At 56.5% G+C, this 12437-nt stretch overlaps 1 protein-coding gene across 2 annotated transcripts in view; it reads left to right on the top strand.

Annotated features, from left to right (window-relative positions):
* Positions 1-12437, top strand: part of MYH7B (myosin heavy chain 7B) — a 52968-nt gene that overhangs the window by 25403 nt on the left and 15128 nt on the right. For both annotated transcript variants that reach the window (XM_029912607.1, XM_029912608.1), the window contains 12 exons: positions 43-192; positions 538-708; positions 1462-1641; positions 1739-1871; positions 3056-3132; positions 5051-5138; positions 5882-5999; positions 6688-6811; positions 7549-7685; positions 8781-9036; positions 9992-10234; positions 12015-12191. In XM_029912607.1, coding sequence (XP_029768467.1) covers positions 43-192; positions 538-708; positions 1462-1641; positions 1739-1871; positions 3056-3132; positions 5051-5138; positions 5882-5999; positions 6688-6811; positions 7549-7685; positions 8781-9036; positions 9992-10234; positions 12015-12191 — 1854 coding nt within the window. The remainder of the gene's footprint in view (positions 1-42; positions 193-537; positions 709-1461; positions 1642-1738; positions 1872-3055; positions 3133-5050; positions 5139-5881; positions 6000-6687; positions 6812-7548; positions 7686-8780; positions 9037-9991; positions 10235-12014; positions 12192-12437) is intronic.

Here is a 12437-nt window from a genome sequence, read left to right as displayed (position 1 = left end):
CAAGTCCTGATGTGACGAGCCCTTTCCGGATTGCATTGGCAGGTGGTGTATGCAGTTGGGGCCTTGGCCAAAGCCACCTACGATCGCATGTTCAAGTGGTTGGTGACTCGTATCAACAAAACCCTGGACACCAGGCTGGCCAGGCAGTTCTTCATCGGAGTACTGGACATCGCAGGCTTTGAGATCTTTGAGGTGGGTTGCAGGGGTGGTGTGTATTAAACAGACTCAGTGCCATAGGCACACACGCAGCTTTCCCATGGCTTCTGGCAGTTCTGCCATGAAGATATGGGTGTCTATGGAGAATGGAGCTCATGCGTCAATTCATTAACCCAGAATACACCCACCACAGCCCCTGGGAATTGCTCTGCTGTTGCTGAGGACCAGAGTGCCGATTCAGTCCCAGCTGAGTTCCTTTCCAACTGTTCTGGAATGGGATCCCAGCTGGGCCTGTCCACATGGGCTGGCTGGAATCAGTGACGGACTGGTACCAGTGGATGCTCCCCTTTGCTGACACAGAGGTTTTGTTTGTGCCTGCAGTATAACAGCTTTGAGCAGCTGTGCATCAACTTTACCAATGAGAAACTGCAACAGTTTTTCAACCACCACATGTTCGTCCTGGAGCAAGAAGAATACAAGAAAGAAGGCATCGAATGGGTCTTCATCGACTTTGGCCTGGACCTGCAGGCCTGCATTGACCTGATTGAGAAGGTAAAGCATGAGGCGTGGAGATGGGGGTCAGTGACTCTGCCAGCCCACTTGGGTGGCTGTCTGAGACCGGAGCGGGCTGAGCATACGGTTTGGCTGCACAGGGCTCTGATAATCCCTGTTTGTAACCAAGCATCCCGCTGAGCAATACCGTTTGGTGGATCCTTTTATTACAGGGGTAGGATAGATGGCTGCCACCAGACTGAGCTGTAGGGTAAGCGTTCTAAATGGCTTGCTGAGCCCTCAGCGAGTTCTAGATTTCACCCTGGCCCTGACTGCTCGAGAGGAAAATGAAAAACAAGTCCGGGGGAGCGGGACGGTCTATGGGAGCAGGGAAAAATCCAGCTTGTGCCTTGGAAAATCCCCCCTGACTTTTACCGATTAGGGGAATCCCAGAAGGCAGTGGGCTGGTGGTAATGTGGGAGAGCGGGGGAGGGGCTTTCCACAATAGAGTTTATCCTGCCAGTAGGGAGGGAATGATGGGGAAATGCCATCACAAGGTGGTGACAGTTTGCCCCGTGGCACATTCTCCCAGCTCCTCTCTGCAGAAGCTTGAATGACGACTCTCCCTCCCTGGCAAGGGCCTCAGCACGTCCCCAGCCAGTAGCGCAGAGCAAGTCCCCCATGCAATTCAGGTGCTAGGATGGCTGCATTTTTGCCAGGGATTGGTTGGGGGCTGGGATAGGGCGGGAGCCTGTCCTGTCCTTTCCCTGCTGTGCCGAACTCTGAGCGGCTTACGGGTATCCTTTCCTGCAGCCGATGGGAATCCTCTCAATCCTGGAGGAGGAGTGCATGTTCCCGAAAGCCTCCGACATGTCCTTCAAGGCCAAGCTGTACGACAACCACATCGGGAAGTCGCCTAACTTCCAGAAGCCACGGCCAGACAAGAAGCGCAAATACGAGGCGCACTTTGAGCTGGTGCACTACGCGGGAGTGGTATGTCCCCTGCCGAGCCCTTCTCTTTCCCTGGCTTCTTGGGCTCTCCGTGCTGGGCTGCTGACCTGACCTGCTTCTCTTTGTCCTGTGGCGACAGGTGCCCTACAACATCGTTGGCTGGCTGGATAAGAATAAAGACCCCCTGAATGAGACAGTGGTGGGCGTCTTCCAGAAATCGCAGAACAAGCTCTTGGGCAGCTTATATGAGAATTACGTGAGCTCCTCCTCAGGTGAGCCGTGGTCCTGCCCCACTTCCCCCCTCACACACACCGTGACCTCACCTGGGACCACCTCACAAGCTGCCCAGAACTGCTCTCTGCCGGCACCAGCAGGCCTGCAGCGTGCAGCGGCTCTGACAGAAGGCCATCACCAGGGGTGGATTATGGTTTTGTGGGGCCCTAGGCCAGAGCAAGTGGGGGCCCCTCCCCACCCCTTCTGCCTGCAGTCTCCCCACTTCCCCCCCCCCATGCTCCTGCCAGGGAAACAGGATCAGGGCACAGGGGCACCCATTTTTCTGGGCCCCCCCAATTGGCTGGAGCCCCTAAGCACGGGCCTTGTTAGCCCAGTGGCTAATCTGCCACTGTCCATCGCCTGCTCACCAAGAGACCTGGGGTGTCGTGCTGCACTGATTCCTGGGAGACCTGGATTCAACTCCCATGCACAGTCTCTCGCTCCCTGGGCAATGGGGTGCTGCAGCTTAGTCCTGGGGAGCCCAGCGGGGGATGGTGTCATGGGAGTGAAGGGGAATCCCAACAGGAAAGCTGGGCAAAACCAGAGGGGAGCAGAGGTTTACCCTGGTCTGCAGGTGTGGTCCAAGGTAAGTGTTGCCATTTCCCCCGTTACAGAGACCTGGCGCCCGGTGCTGTCGGGGTTGCTAAGAACTGCATGACAGGGAATTCTGCCCATGCCAGGACTCACGAGCCACCGTCCACTCCCCAGTGAGGAGAGAGACGGGGGACTCACACACAGCTCTGCCCCTCCATTAACGTGCTCACCGATCCTACACACACTTCCACTCTCCCTCCAACGTCCCTGCTCACACGCTCGTAGGCCTTCTGCCACCGCGTCTGGGCCCAACACAAACCCCCTCCGCCTCCCGTTTCACACACCCATTCTTCCTGCCTCACACACCCACCTCCCACCTCACACACCCATTCTTCTTCCTTGCACACCCCTTCCTCCCACACACCAAGTCCTTCCTCCTCACACACCCATTCTTCTCCCTTGTACGCCCCTTCCTCCCATCTCACACACACCCACCTCCCTCCTCACACACTCCCAAGCCCAGAGCTGGCCTGTGGCTCATCTAACAGCACCAACATGGGACCCAGAGTCTTTCAAGTGCAGCAGACACAACAGACCACAAAGCAATACTTCATTGGCATCATTAATTTACCGTGTTTCCCTCCAACAGATGAGCCACCGAAGGCAGGGGTCAAGGAGAAGCGTAAGAAGGCAGCTTCCTTCCAAACGGTGTCCCAGGTGCATAAGGTAAGCGCGAGACCCACACCCAGGACTGGAGGGTGAAGACTCCCCTCTGAGAATCCATCCCAGCCCCTCACACAGCCCGGGGGCGTCTCCCTCACAAGCCCCTGATGCCGTAAGAGACACAAAGACCCTACAGGGTTGGTGTTTCTTGCTGCGTGGGCACGACAGGTCCTCAGCCCTAGAGCAGGTGCTAGCTCTGTGCCGGGTCGGGAACAGTCTCAGCCCCCGGCTGCTAGCTCCTCTCCGCGCTGCACTCGCTCAGCTAAGGACCCGTGGTCCCAGACGGAGAGAAAATACCCCCCTTTGAGGTGGGGCTTGTGCCGCTGCTGAGCCCGCGATGGCTGTGCTGCCCGGCGCCCGGCAGCGTCTCCGCCTTTGGGAGAGCGGCAGTTAAGACTTGCAGTGATGTTTAGATAATGTATTACATGAACATCACTTTAAGTCTGTGCTACCTCTCTCCTCACTCTGGACTGCGGGAAGGACAGCCCTTGGCAGAAGACAATGAAGGTGGATCTTACGGGGCTCTGAACAGGGGCGGATTATGGAGCCGCCCTGCAGCTCTCCTGCCTTGGGAGATGGCTAGAGCAGATTGCTAGCTCAGTGCAGCACAGGGCTCTGAACCCCGTTCACAGCACTCACTCCGGGGGTGTCTCTGTCCAGGCAGGAACTGAGGCAGCCAGGGGGATAGCTGAGAACCAGACCAGACTGGGGTTCATAAGCCGAAAGCTAGATCCTGCTGGAAGAGTCTCACCCTGCAATGACAGGGGAGCAGCAGCTGTGCCAGTCTCCATTGGCTCCAGGGTCAGATGAGGGGGCTTTCAGAGCGGAGGGCCCCAGGTTCAACCCACTGGCCTCTTTCCTTGTGCACTGGGAAGGCCTCTCTGCCTTAGAGTCACGCTGCTGTGAGTGGGTCAGTCTAGCTGCTGCAGGGTGTCTGCTACCGAGAGCAGGGGGCTGCCTGCCTGAGCCCTTGGCCTAGGAGAGGGGGTAGCTTGGCATGGCACAAGAAAGGGCAGGGCTTCAGGGTGGCTTGGGCCATTGCTCAAAGGGAAAGGAAGTCCCAGAAACAAATGTCATGCATCACCCATGCTCTGAGCGAGACAGGGGCGGGGGGAATGCCTCCCCCCAGGCTGTGCCCTGTCCTTGCACTTTTCACAAGGAGCGTGGCTGGTGCGGGGGTTGCCGGTGTGGCTGGCTCTTGTCTCCAGACTCCCAGGGTCAAATCCATCCCCAAGCTGCAAATGAAAACGTGCTTGGGAGCCCCTACCGTGCATGGCAAACCCCTGTGGAGAATGGCACCACCCAGAGGCTGCTCAGGAGAGCCTCAAAGGAGTGCAGTGCCGAGCCCCCCTGCAGGCTGCAGGCCCCCAGTGCCCAGAGACCTCTCTATGGAAGCTGGGCTTAGGGTGTTGTTCCCACAGCCTTGGGAAGGTACAAAGACCCCTGAGGAGACATTCCCAGGAAATGAGCCAGGCCAGGGTGAAGGGACATCGGCAGAAGAGGGCTAGGGGGAGCCCAGGGCTGGGCTAGCAGGGCACTGCTGGTGGCATTGAGGGGCATGAGTGGGAGCTTGCCCAGCCTCTGTGCACACTGGGTCTGGCTCAGCTCCTCACTGTCACCAACCCTAAATTCACTCCTAAGAACAAGAGCATCTGGTTCCTTGCCCCGCTCCACAGCGCTGGCGCTTGTGACACCCAGCACCACTGCCGGCCCCGACCCCTGTCTGAGAGGGGGGCAGGCTCTGCTCTGGGCTCAGACTGGTGCTGGCATCTAGCCAGGGGCTCGGCCCAAGCAGTGGGACAGCAGGGTGGGGACTTTTATACTGGGTACTGATGAGGGGGCAGGGGGACGCGAGGCGAGTGGCGACACCCGGCAGGGCAGAGGCAGCGTGTCCCGCCTCACCCTCGTATCTGCCCTACAGGAGAACCTCAACAAGCTGATGACCAACCTGCGTGCCACCCAGCCTCACTTCGTCCGCTGCATCATCCCCAATGAGACCAAGACCCCAGGTATGCAGCTGCAGGGCTGGGGTGGGGCTGGGCTGGCCTGGGAACAGCATTCGGATTAATGGCAGCCCATCATTATCTCCTCTGGGCTGTGTGTGTAGGGATCCCCCCTGTTCCCACCAGAGCTCTGAGGATCCCATCCCCCACCTCTAGTCACTGATTCCCAGCTAAGGAGGCCTGACAGGTGTCTTTCCTGGGCCTATGAATTCCAGTTCCTGTCAGGAAGGGTGAGGGGACGCACTCCCCTCCAGCTGCACCATGTGCCCTAGGGCTGCCCAGAGGGGCCATAGGAGAGCTCCCTGTCCGCATGGGCCCCTTGGATGCAAAAGTGACAAGGACCTTTACAGGGGTCTAAACCCAGAAGCAAGCGGGTTGCTCCTCAGGAGCTGTGGGTAAAACACCTGCACTTTGTGGATGCTGCTCTGACCCCTCCCAGAGTCTCCTGGCAGGAGCAGCAGAGATGGAAAGCAAATCTTTCCCTAGCTACGTGCGAGCCTGTGTTCTGCCATCGCACGGGCCAGTCTCAGAGAGCAGAGGGGGCCCAGGCCACAGCACTGGCTTTCAGTCCAGGCCAGCGAGTGGGGTAAACCGGTTATTAAAACAGGGGCCATGTGCAAAATCCAGGTCCAGCTGGAGGCTCCGCTTTCAGCTCCCCAGCCCCACTGGCCATGGGGTTTGGTTCAGGCCCCAGCCTGGCCGATGTGGGCCCTGCTGACACAACCCCGGCTGCTTTCTCTCCTCTGCAGGAGCCATGGACGCCTTCCTGGTGCTGCACCAGCTGCGCTGCAACGGCGTGCTGGAGGGCATTCGCATCTGCCGCAAAGGCTTCCCCAACAGGCTCCTCTACGCTGATTTCAAGCAGCGGTAATGCCTCCCCTCTCTCTCCCCTGGCTGCTGGGGACTAGCTCAGGCAGGGGGCAGATCGCCCCAGGCTCCGCTCTGCTCCCCAGCACGTGGGGGTTCATCTGAACCCAGCAAGTACGTCGCTTACCCCCTGCCACTGGCCCTGCTGCTCATGGTGCCTTCATCCTGCTTCCCAGGGCAAAGCCGTCCGAAATTCCTTGATGCACCTGGGCTAACGTGGATACAGCAGGGTCTTGTGCAGCCCTCCTCCAAATGATGGTGTTCGGAGTGAGAGGCCGGAGCCCAAGGCAGAGGCTGAATGTCAGTCAGGGGCTAATGAGGCTCGCCCCATCAGATGCACAGAGCCCAGTCAATTCCTTCCCTGCTTCTGTGAGCCGAGCTCGGAGCTGGGTGGAAGTGTTGGCCCAGGCACAATTGGCCACCTGCTGGCCTGGCTCTGATCCTGGCAGTTCAGCCCCATGGTGCTTGTATCATGCAGATCCCAGCACAGGGGAGGCAGCTCTGAGCTGGCCAGGCATGCTGGGTACTGGTGCACAAGCCAGGACACGACCTGTGCCATGGTGCTGCCGGTGTCCAGCGTGACCACAGCACGTGTCGCACAGACGTGTTCCTGGCTGGGTCCCTCCGTGCATGGAGTAAGGGGGAGCTACCCGCTCGGTGCTATGGCCCCTCTGCCGTGTCTCTGCAGCTATCGGATCCTGAATCCTGCTGCCATTCCTGATGACAAGTTTGTGGACAGCAGAAAGGCCACGGAGAAGCTGCTGAATTCCCTGGAGCTGGACCACTCCCAGTACAAGTTTGGTCACACCAAGGTGAGAGGGGAGGGCAGCTGGGCTCGGGCAGGCAGGGAGGGAGCTGGGGCTGGGTGGTCTGCCCCGGGGATGGGACTCCTCCTTGCAGAGCTGCAGGGAGGGGAGGGGTGAGAGCTCCCAGTGCTCTCCTCCAGCTCCAGCTCACTCTGCTCTCCCCAGGGCTCATTGCCTCCAGAGCTCTTGCTCCAAACTGCCCCCAAACTAGACCCTCCTGCTGCAGGCCCCTGCCCTGCCTGCCTGCTCTTCCACTGGGGGGGCTCAGTGTGGCAGTTGGAGATGGGTAGCTAGGGAAGGGCAGAGAGGCAGGTGGGGAGGAGGGTCCAGCAAGGACTCCCTTTCCCCAGGCTCCCATCACCCCAGTCGCTGGCTCAGAGCTCCCCTAGGCCCTGCCCTAGCAATCGGGGCACACGTCACCGAGCGGGCTGTGGTGCACTAGCGCTGTGAGTCCACACCAGGCAGCGCTGATGACACACACTCAGGCGCTGAAGAAATGGCGTCAAGGGGTCTGCCCTCCGAATCGCTGCAGCGCCTGAGCATGTACCACAGCCACAGAGAAACATGGCGCCCTCCGCAGGGCAAAGAGAATGCAGTGGCTGCTTCAGGTATCTCTCCTGAGCAGCCAACAGCTGCCCTGAGCCCCTCTGTGGTGGCACTGAATCACACGCACCTGATGGCTGCTCAGAGAGTTCGGGTGCCCGTTAGTTCCATAAGCTCTGCTCTTATTCCCCTGCTTGCAGGTGTTTTTCAAAGCTGGTTTGCTGGGCCTTTTGGAGGAGATGCGAGACGAGCGTCTGGCCAAGATCCTGACGATGCTGCAGGCCAGAATCCGTGGGCGACTGATGCGCATTGAGTATCAGAAGATCATCAGCAGAAGGTAGAGCAGCTAGAGGGGCGGCCCGCCCTCCTAGCACCGCTCACCCTTTGCCATCCAATCAGAGCAGGCAGGGATGAACCTCCCACCATGCCCGATTGGTCAGACAAGCCCAGGGGTGGAGCTGGATGGAATGCCAATGAAACCTTTGCCAATCAATCAAAATGGAACCGTTTTGTGGCGATGGTTTGATGTGGCTGAAGTTCCAGCAGAGCCCTGCCTGGTTTCGGTGCAGCTCGCCCGCCCAGCTCCTGGGCAGCCTGCCTGGAGGGCGGATGGGGAGCCGAGAGCCTAGAAGTCCTGGCTCCCAAGCTCATGGCTCTGGGGCAGCTCCGCCCAGCAGCCTGCCTGCAGCTCCGTTCCCTTTTAAGGAGAATTTCATTCCAAATCAGAATGAAACCAAATTCTGAAATATCCCATTCTTCCATGGGACGGAATGCCCTTTTCCCCCGCCCTGCTCCACCCAGGGGATCGCTTCTCCCATTGCTGTACAGGCAGCAGTGCCATCCATGGGCGTTATTACTCCTGGCGAGGGAATGGAGACTGTATAAGGCAGATCAGTTACCTCCTTGGGCCGCTCAGGCTGAGCGGTGGTGGATTCTCCAGGCGGCAGGCAAGGACAGCATCCCAGCAACTCAGGAGAAGTGCATTCGTGTCAGCTGTATTGCCAAAGGAGTGTTTTTCCATGGCTTGCAAAGCGGGGCTGAGAGGGGCCTGGCAGCAGGAGACAAAAAGCCACGTCCCCATATTTGGGAAGTCTCCTACAGTCAGTGTTGAGGGCTCGCGAGGGATGCACTGGGATAGAAACCCCTGGGAGGGTCAATGCATTCCAGGCCATGGACCAGACCTGAGGCCATTGTTGACCCTTCTGTTGCTGTACATAAGCACCATGGACTGGCTGGGCAGTCACGGCAATTGCTGCCGCCAGGGCCAGATTCCCCAAGGAGCTCAACCCCTGACATGCACCCGACATGCTGAGCTGTTGTGAAAACCTATCCCTGCACGTGCCAGCTAAGGAGAAGGGGTTTGTGGGGTGGGAGCCAGCAGGGAGTCCCTGGGTGTCATAGTTTGACTAAGCCTGCCCTTCTCGTGCCTCAGGGAAGCGCTCTACACCATCCAGTGGAACATCCGCGCTTTCAATGCTGTCAAAAACTGGTCCTGGATGAAGCTTTTCTTCAAGATCAAGCCTCTGCTGCGGTCGGCGCAGACTGAGAAGGAGATGGCCACCTTGAAGGAGGAGTTCCAGAAGCTGAAGGAAGCTCTGGAGAAGTCAGAGGTTAAGAGGAAGGAGCTAGAAGAGAAACAAATTACCATGATCCAGGAGAAGAATGACCTGTCTCTCCATCTTCAAGCTGTAAGTCCCGTGTACAGCTCCTTGGCAGGGGAGATGTGGGTGTGGGTGTGGGTGGTGAGAGTGGGGGTAGGCATGGGCATACCCCGCTGGACAGGTCAAGTGTAATACCACAAGCCAGAACTGTCCCTTAGATGGGAACCACTAGCCTTCTGGCCCCTAGCACCCCAGAGGGCTCAGAAAAGGACCTGACACTGTGCACAGGATGGTTCAAAGGAGCGAGGCTCAGGAATGGAGAATTTCTAGGTCACTGCTCAGTCTGGTCTAGGCAGCGATGGTCCAGTGTCATCTGCTGGCCATTCAGAGGCCGGCATGAAATGAGATGGAAGGCCTTAGTCCAGTGCTGAGCAAATGCCCGTCTCACAAAAAGTCCCTTCATAAGGGGAACCCTTGTGTCAGGGCAGAGACTGAGGAATGAATGGGCCGCTCTGTGAAGGTGACCCCACCAGAACAGTCTGCAGCACATGGGTAGGAAGCGTGAGTGTCTGCTGGCCAAGCTGTGCCTGCTCCCTGGAGTGCGGTCTCCAGGCACTGTCAGTCCAGCACCTCCCACCACCTGAAACACCTGAAGCAGAAGGACCAGCATCAGCTTCAGCAGCTCTCCTGTTCCCCTTTGGCCCTAAGGGATGGGAAGAAAAAGGATGGGAACGTGCCAGAAAGAAACAAAAGCTTCCTTCCATCTGCCTGAATGGCTTGTGCTTGCTCTCTACATTAAGTGAAGAGCATCAGCAGCTAGTGTCCAGGAGAATGAGGGTGTAGTGGTCTCTGCCAGGGGCTAGGACCTCTGCCTGGCTGGTAATATTTCCTGGGGGAAATGGATTAAAATTAATTAATAATGGAGATATCCCCATCTCCTAGAACTGGAAGGGACCTTGAAAGGTCATCGAGTCCAGCCCCCTGCCTTCACTAGCAGGACCAAGTACTGGATGAGCATGTGTTTCCTTGTGCACTCTTCCAGGAACAAGACAACCTAGCTGATGCAGAAGAGCGCTGTGACCTGCTGATCAAAACCAAGATCCAGCTGGAGGCCAAGGTGAAAGAGCTGATGGAGCGTCTGGAGGACGAGGAGGAGATGAACGCGGACCTGACCTCCAAGAAACGCAAGCTGGAGGATGAATGTGCTGAGCTGAAGAAGGACATTGATGACTTAGAGCTCACGCTGGCCAAGGTGGAGAAGGAGAAGCATGCCACAGAGAACAAGGTAACCAGCACTGCATGTGAGAGGGGTCACTGTGCAACTGCTGCTGCCAGTTACTGGGGGCTCCACAGAGCTCTGTGGCCACACTCCCGATGGCTTCCCTGAGCGTCATGACTGTAGGAGCCCAGGGATCTGCTCAGGGAGAGGAGGTTGCTGTTAGGGTGTGAGAGGAAGGGCTGAGTCTCTGATAGGGCTGGCCAAAATGCAGCCGGGCTCTGTAGAAGGTAGTATCTGAAAGAGCAAAAACCTCTCTGGCTCCAGAGCATTGCACAGTCTGTGCAGCAATAAGCGAAGCTGGGGGTAATGCCACGATTTTCCACTTGCAAAAACTGCCTTCAGTTTTGCCTGGTGTAGCTGGTGAAAGCCTTGGAATAAGAAGCAAGCCCATGACAGACCTGCAAGAGCAATGGGGCTAAAGGCAGTAATGGTGACAGTGACGGTGAGGATGCTGATGGTGATGGAGGTGATGAAGGCAGTGGTGGGGATGGCAGTGCTTGTGGAGATGGTGGTGGTGCCTAGGACAGCCATCACTGGAAATGCCAAGGTCAGGGCAGGCTGCAAAAGGGAGAGCAGATAATACCAAAGACTGGTGGGTAACACTGAAGTACATTCACTGGTCACAAACTGCTTCTGATTCCCCATACTAGTTATGGAGAAGCTAAAAAGGAAATCACACAGCCCCCTGTATTGCATTCCAGTTCTCTGGCTCCTCCACCTAGGTCCAGTACAGTGAGAAGTTACTTAAAAACTATACAAAATGTTCTTCTGATCCCCAAAGGGCCAGCCACATTGCCAGGTCAATATTAGTTTGGCTCTTACCCAAAATACCATGTTGCCAGCCAGTTCTTCAGTATCTAAAACTAAGGGTTTATTATAAGGAAAAAAGAAAGAACAAGAAGAGATTTATTAAATGTAAAGCACTCAGATACATACAGAGACTTCAGAGTCCATATATCAGGTTCTTAGCAGTATTGGTGAGTTTGCTGGCTTGAAAGTCCCCCTGGAATATATCCACAGCTTGGATAGGTCATTCAGGCCTTGGTTCAGAGCTTCAGTTTGTAGAAAAGTTACTCCAGTGGGAAGCAGGCCTGAAGACAAAATGGAGATGTTGCAGTTGCCTTTTATATTCTTTTGCCATGAGGCTTGTATTTTCTGTGGCCCATACACAAGCTTCACAGCACATGGAAAAGCCTTAGAGTTCTTTGTCCATAGGCATACCCTTACATGGCTTGCTGACTCATCAGGTGTGTTCCCTGGCTTTTTCATTTGGTTTATTGTACGGCTGATGTCCCTTGATGGGTCATCAAGCTGGCTTAGTGCTGATGCCAATCTGTCTGGGGGTGTCACCCAGAAACACAGCACAAGATTGGAAATACAGATATACCCTACCTATCTATAACTCACAATACAAAGGTGCTACAAACATATAAACAAGATGATCATATTTGGCAAATTGTAACATTTTTGTAGATACCTTACGTGGCATATCTAGCACAATTCATTGCAATTTTACAATATTGGTATCCATAATATCATTAAGTGTCTCCCATATTCCATACAGCATCACACAAGGTAGTGGAGGTCATGGTGGTGGTGGTGAGGATGGTGGTGATGAGGGCAGTGATGGCAATGATGGTGAGGAAGGTGGTGGTGGGGATGATGAAGAAGGCAGCGATGGTGATGGAGATGAAGGCAGTGGTGGTGATGTGGTGGTTTAGCTCTCCTCTGCTCCCACCCCCTGACTCCTGAGGAGTTAAGCTCTCTTCTTCCTCTGCCGGCCTAGGTTAAAAACCTGATTGAAGAAATGGCGGCTCTGGATGAGATCATTGCCAAGCTGACCAAGGAGAAGAAAGCGCTGCAGGAGGCGCATCAGCAGGCCCTAGATGACCTGCAGGCTGAAGAGGACAAAGTCAACACGCTGACCAAGGCCAAAGTCAAACTGGAACAGCAAGTGGATGATGTGAGTAAAACATGAATGAAAGACCAGTGACAGCAATCCCATTGTATGAATGGATTGTGTGCCCCCAGGGGAACTGCCCCAACCCATGCATGGGCCGTGTGCCCCCAGGGGAACCGCCCCGACACAGGGATGGGCCGTATGCATCCAGGGGAACCGCCCCAATGCAGGGATGGGCCGTGTGCCCCAGGGGAACTGCCCCGATGCAGGGATGGGCCGTGTGCCCCCAGCGGAACTGCCCCGATGCAG

Source organism: Terrapene carolina, unplaced genomic scaffold, assembly GCF_002925995.2.
Source record: "Terrapene carolina triunguis isolate 2854851 unplaced genomic scaffold, T_m_triunguis-2.0 Scaffold233, whole genome shotgun sequence".
NCBI classification, from domain to species: domain Eukaryota; kingdom Metazoa; phylum Chordata; order Testudines; family Emydidae; genus Terrapene; species Terrapene triunguis.
This window is presented reverse-complemented; position numbering and strand designations above follow the sequence as displayed.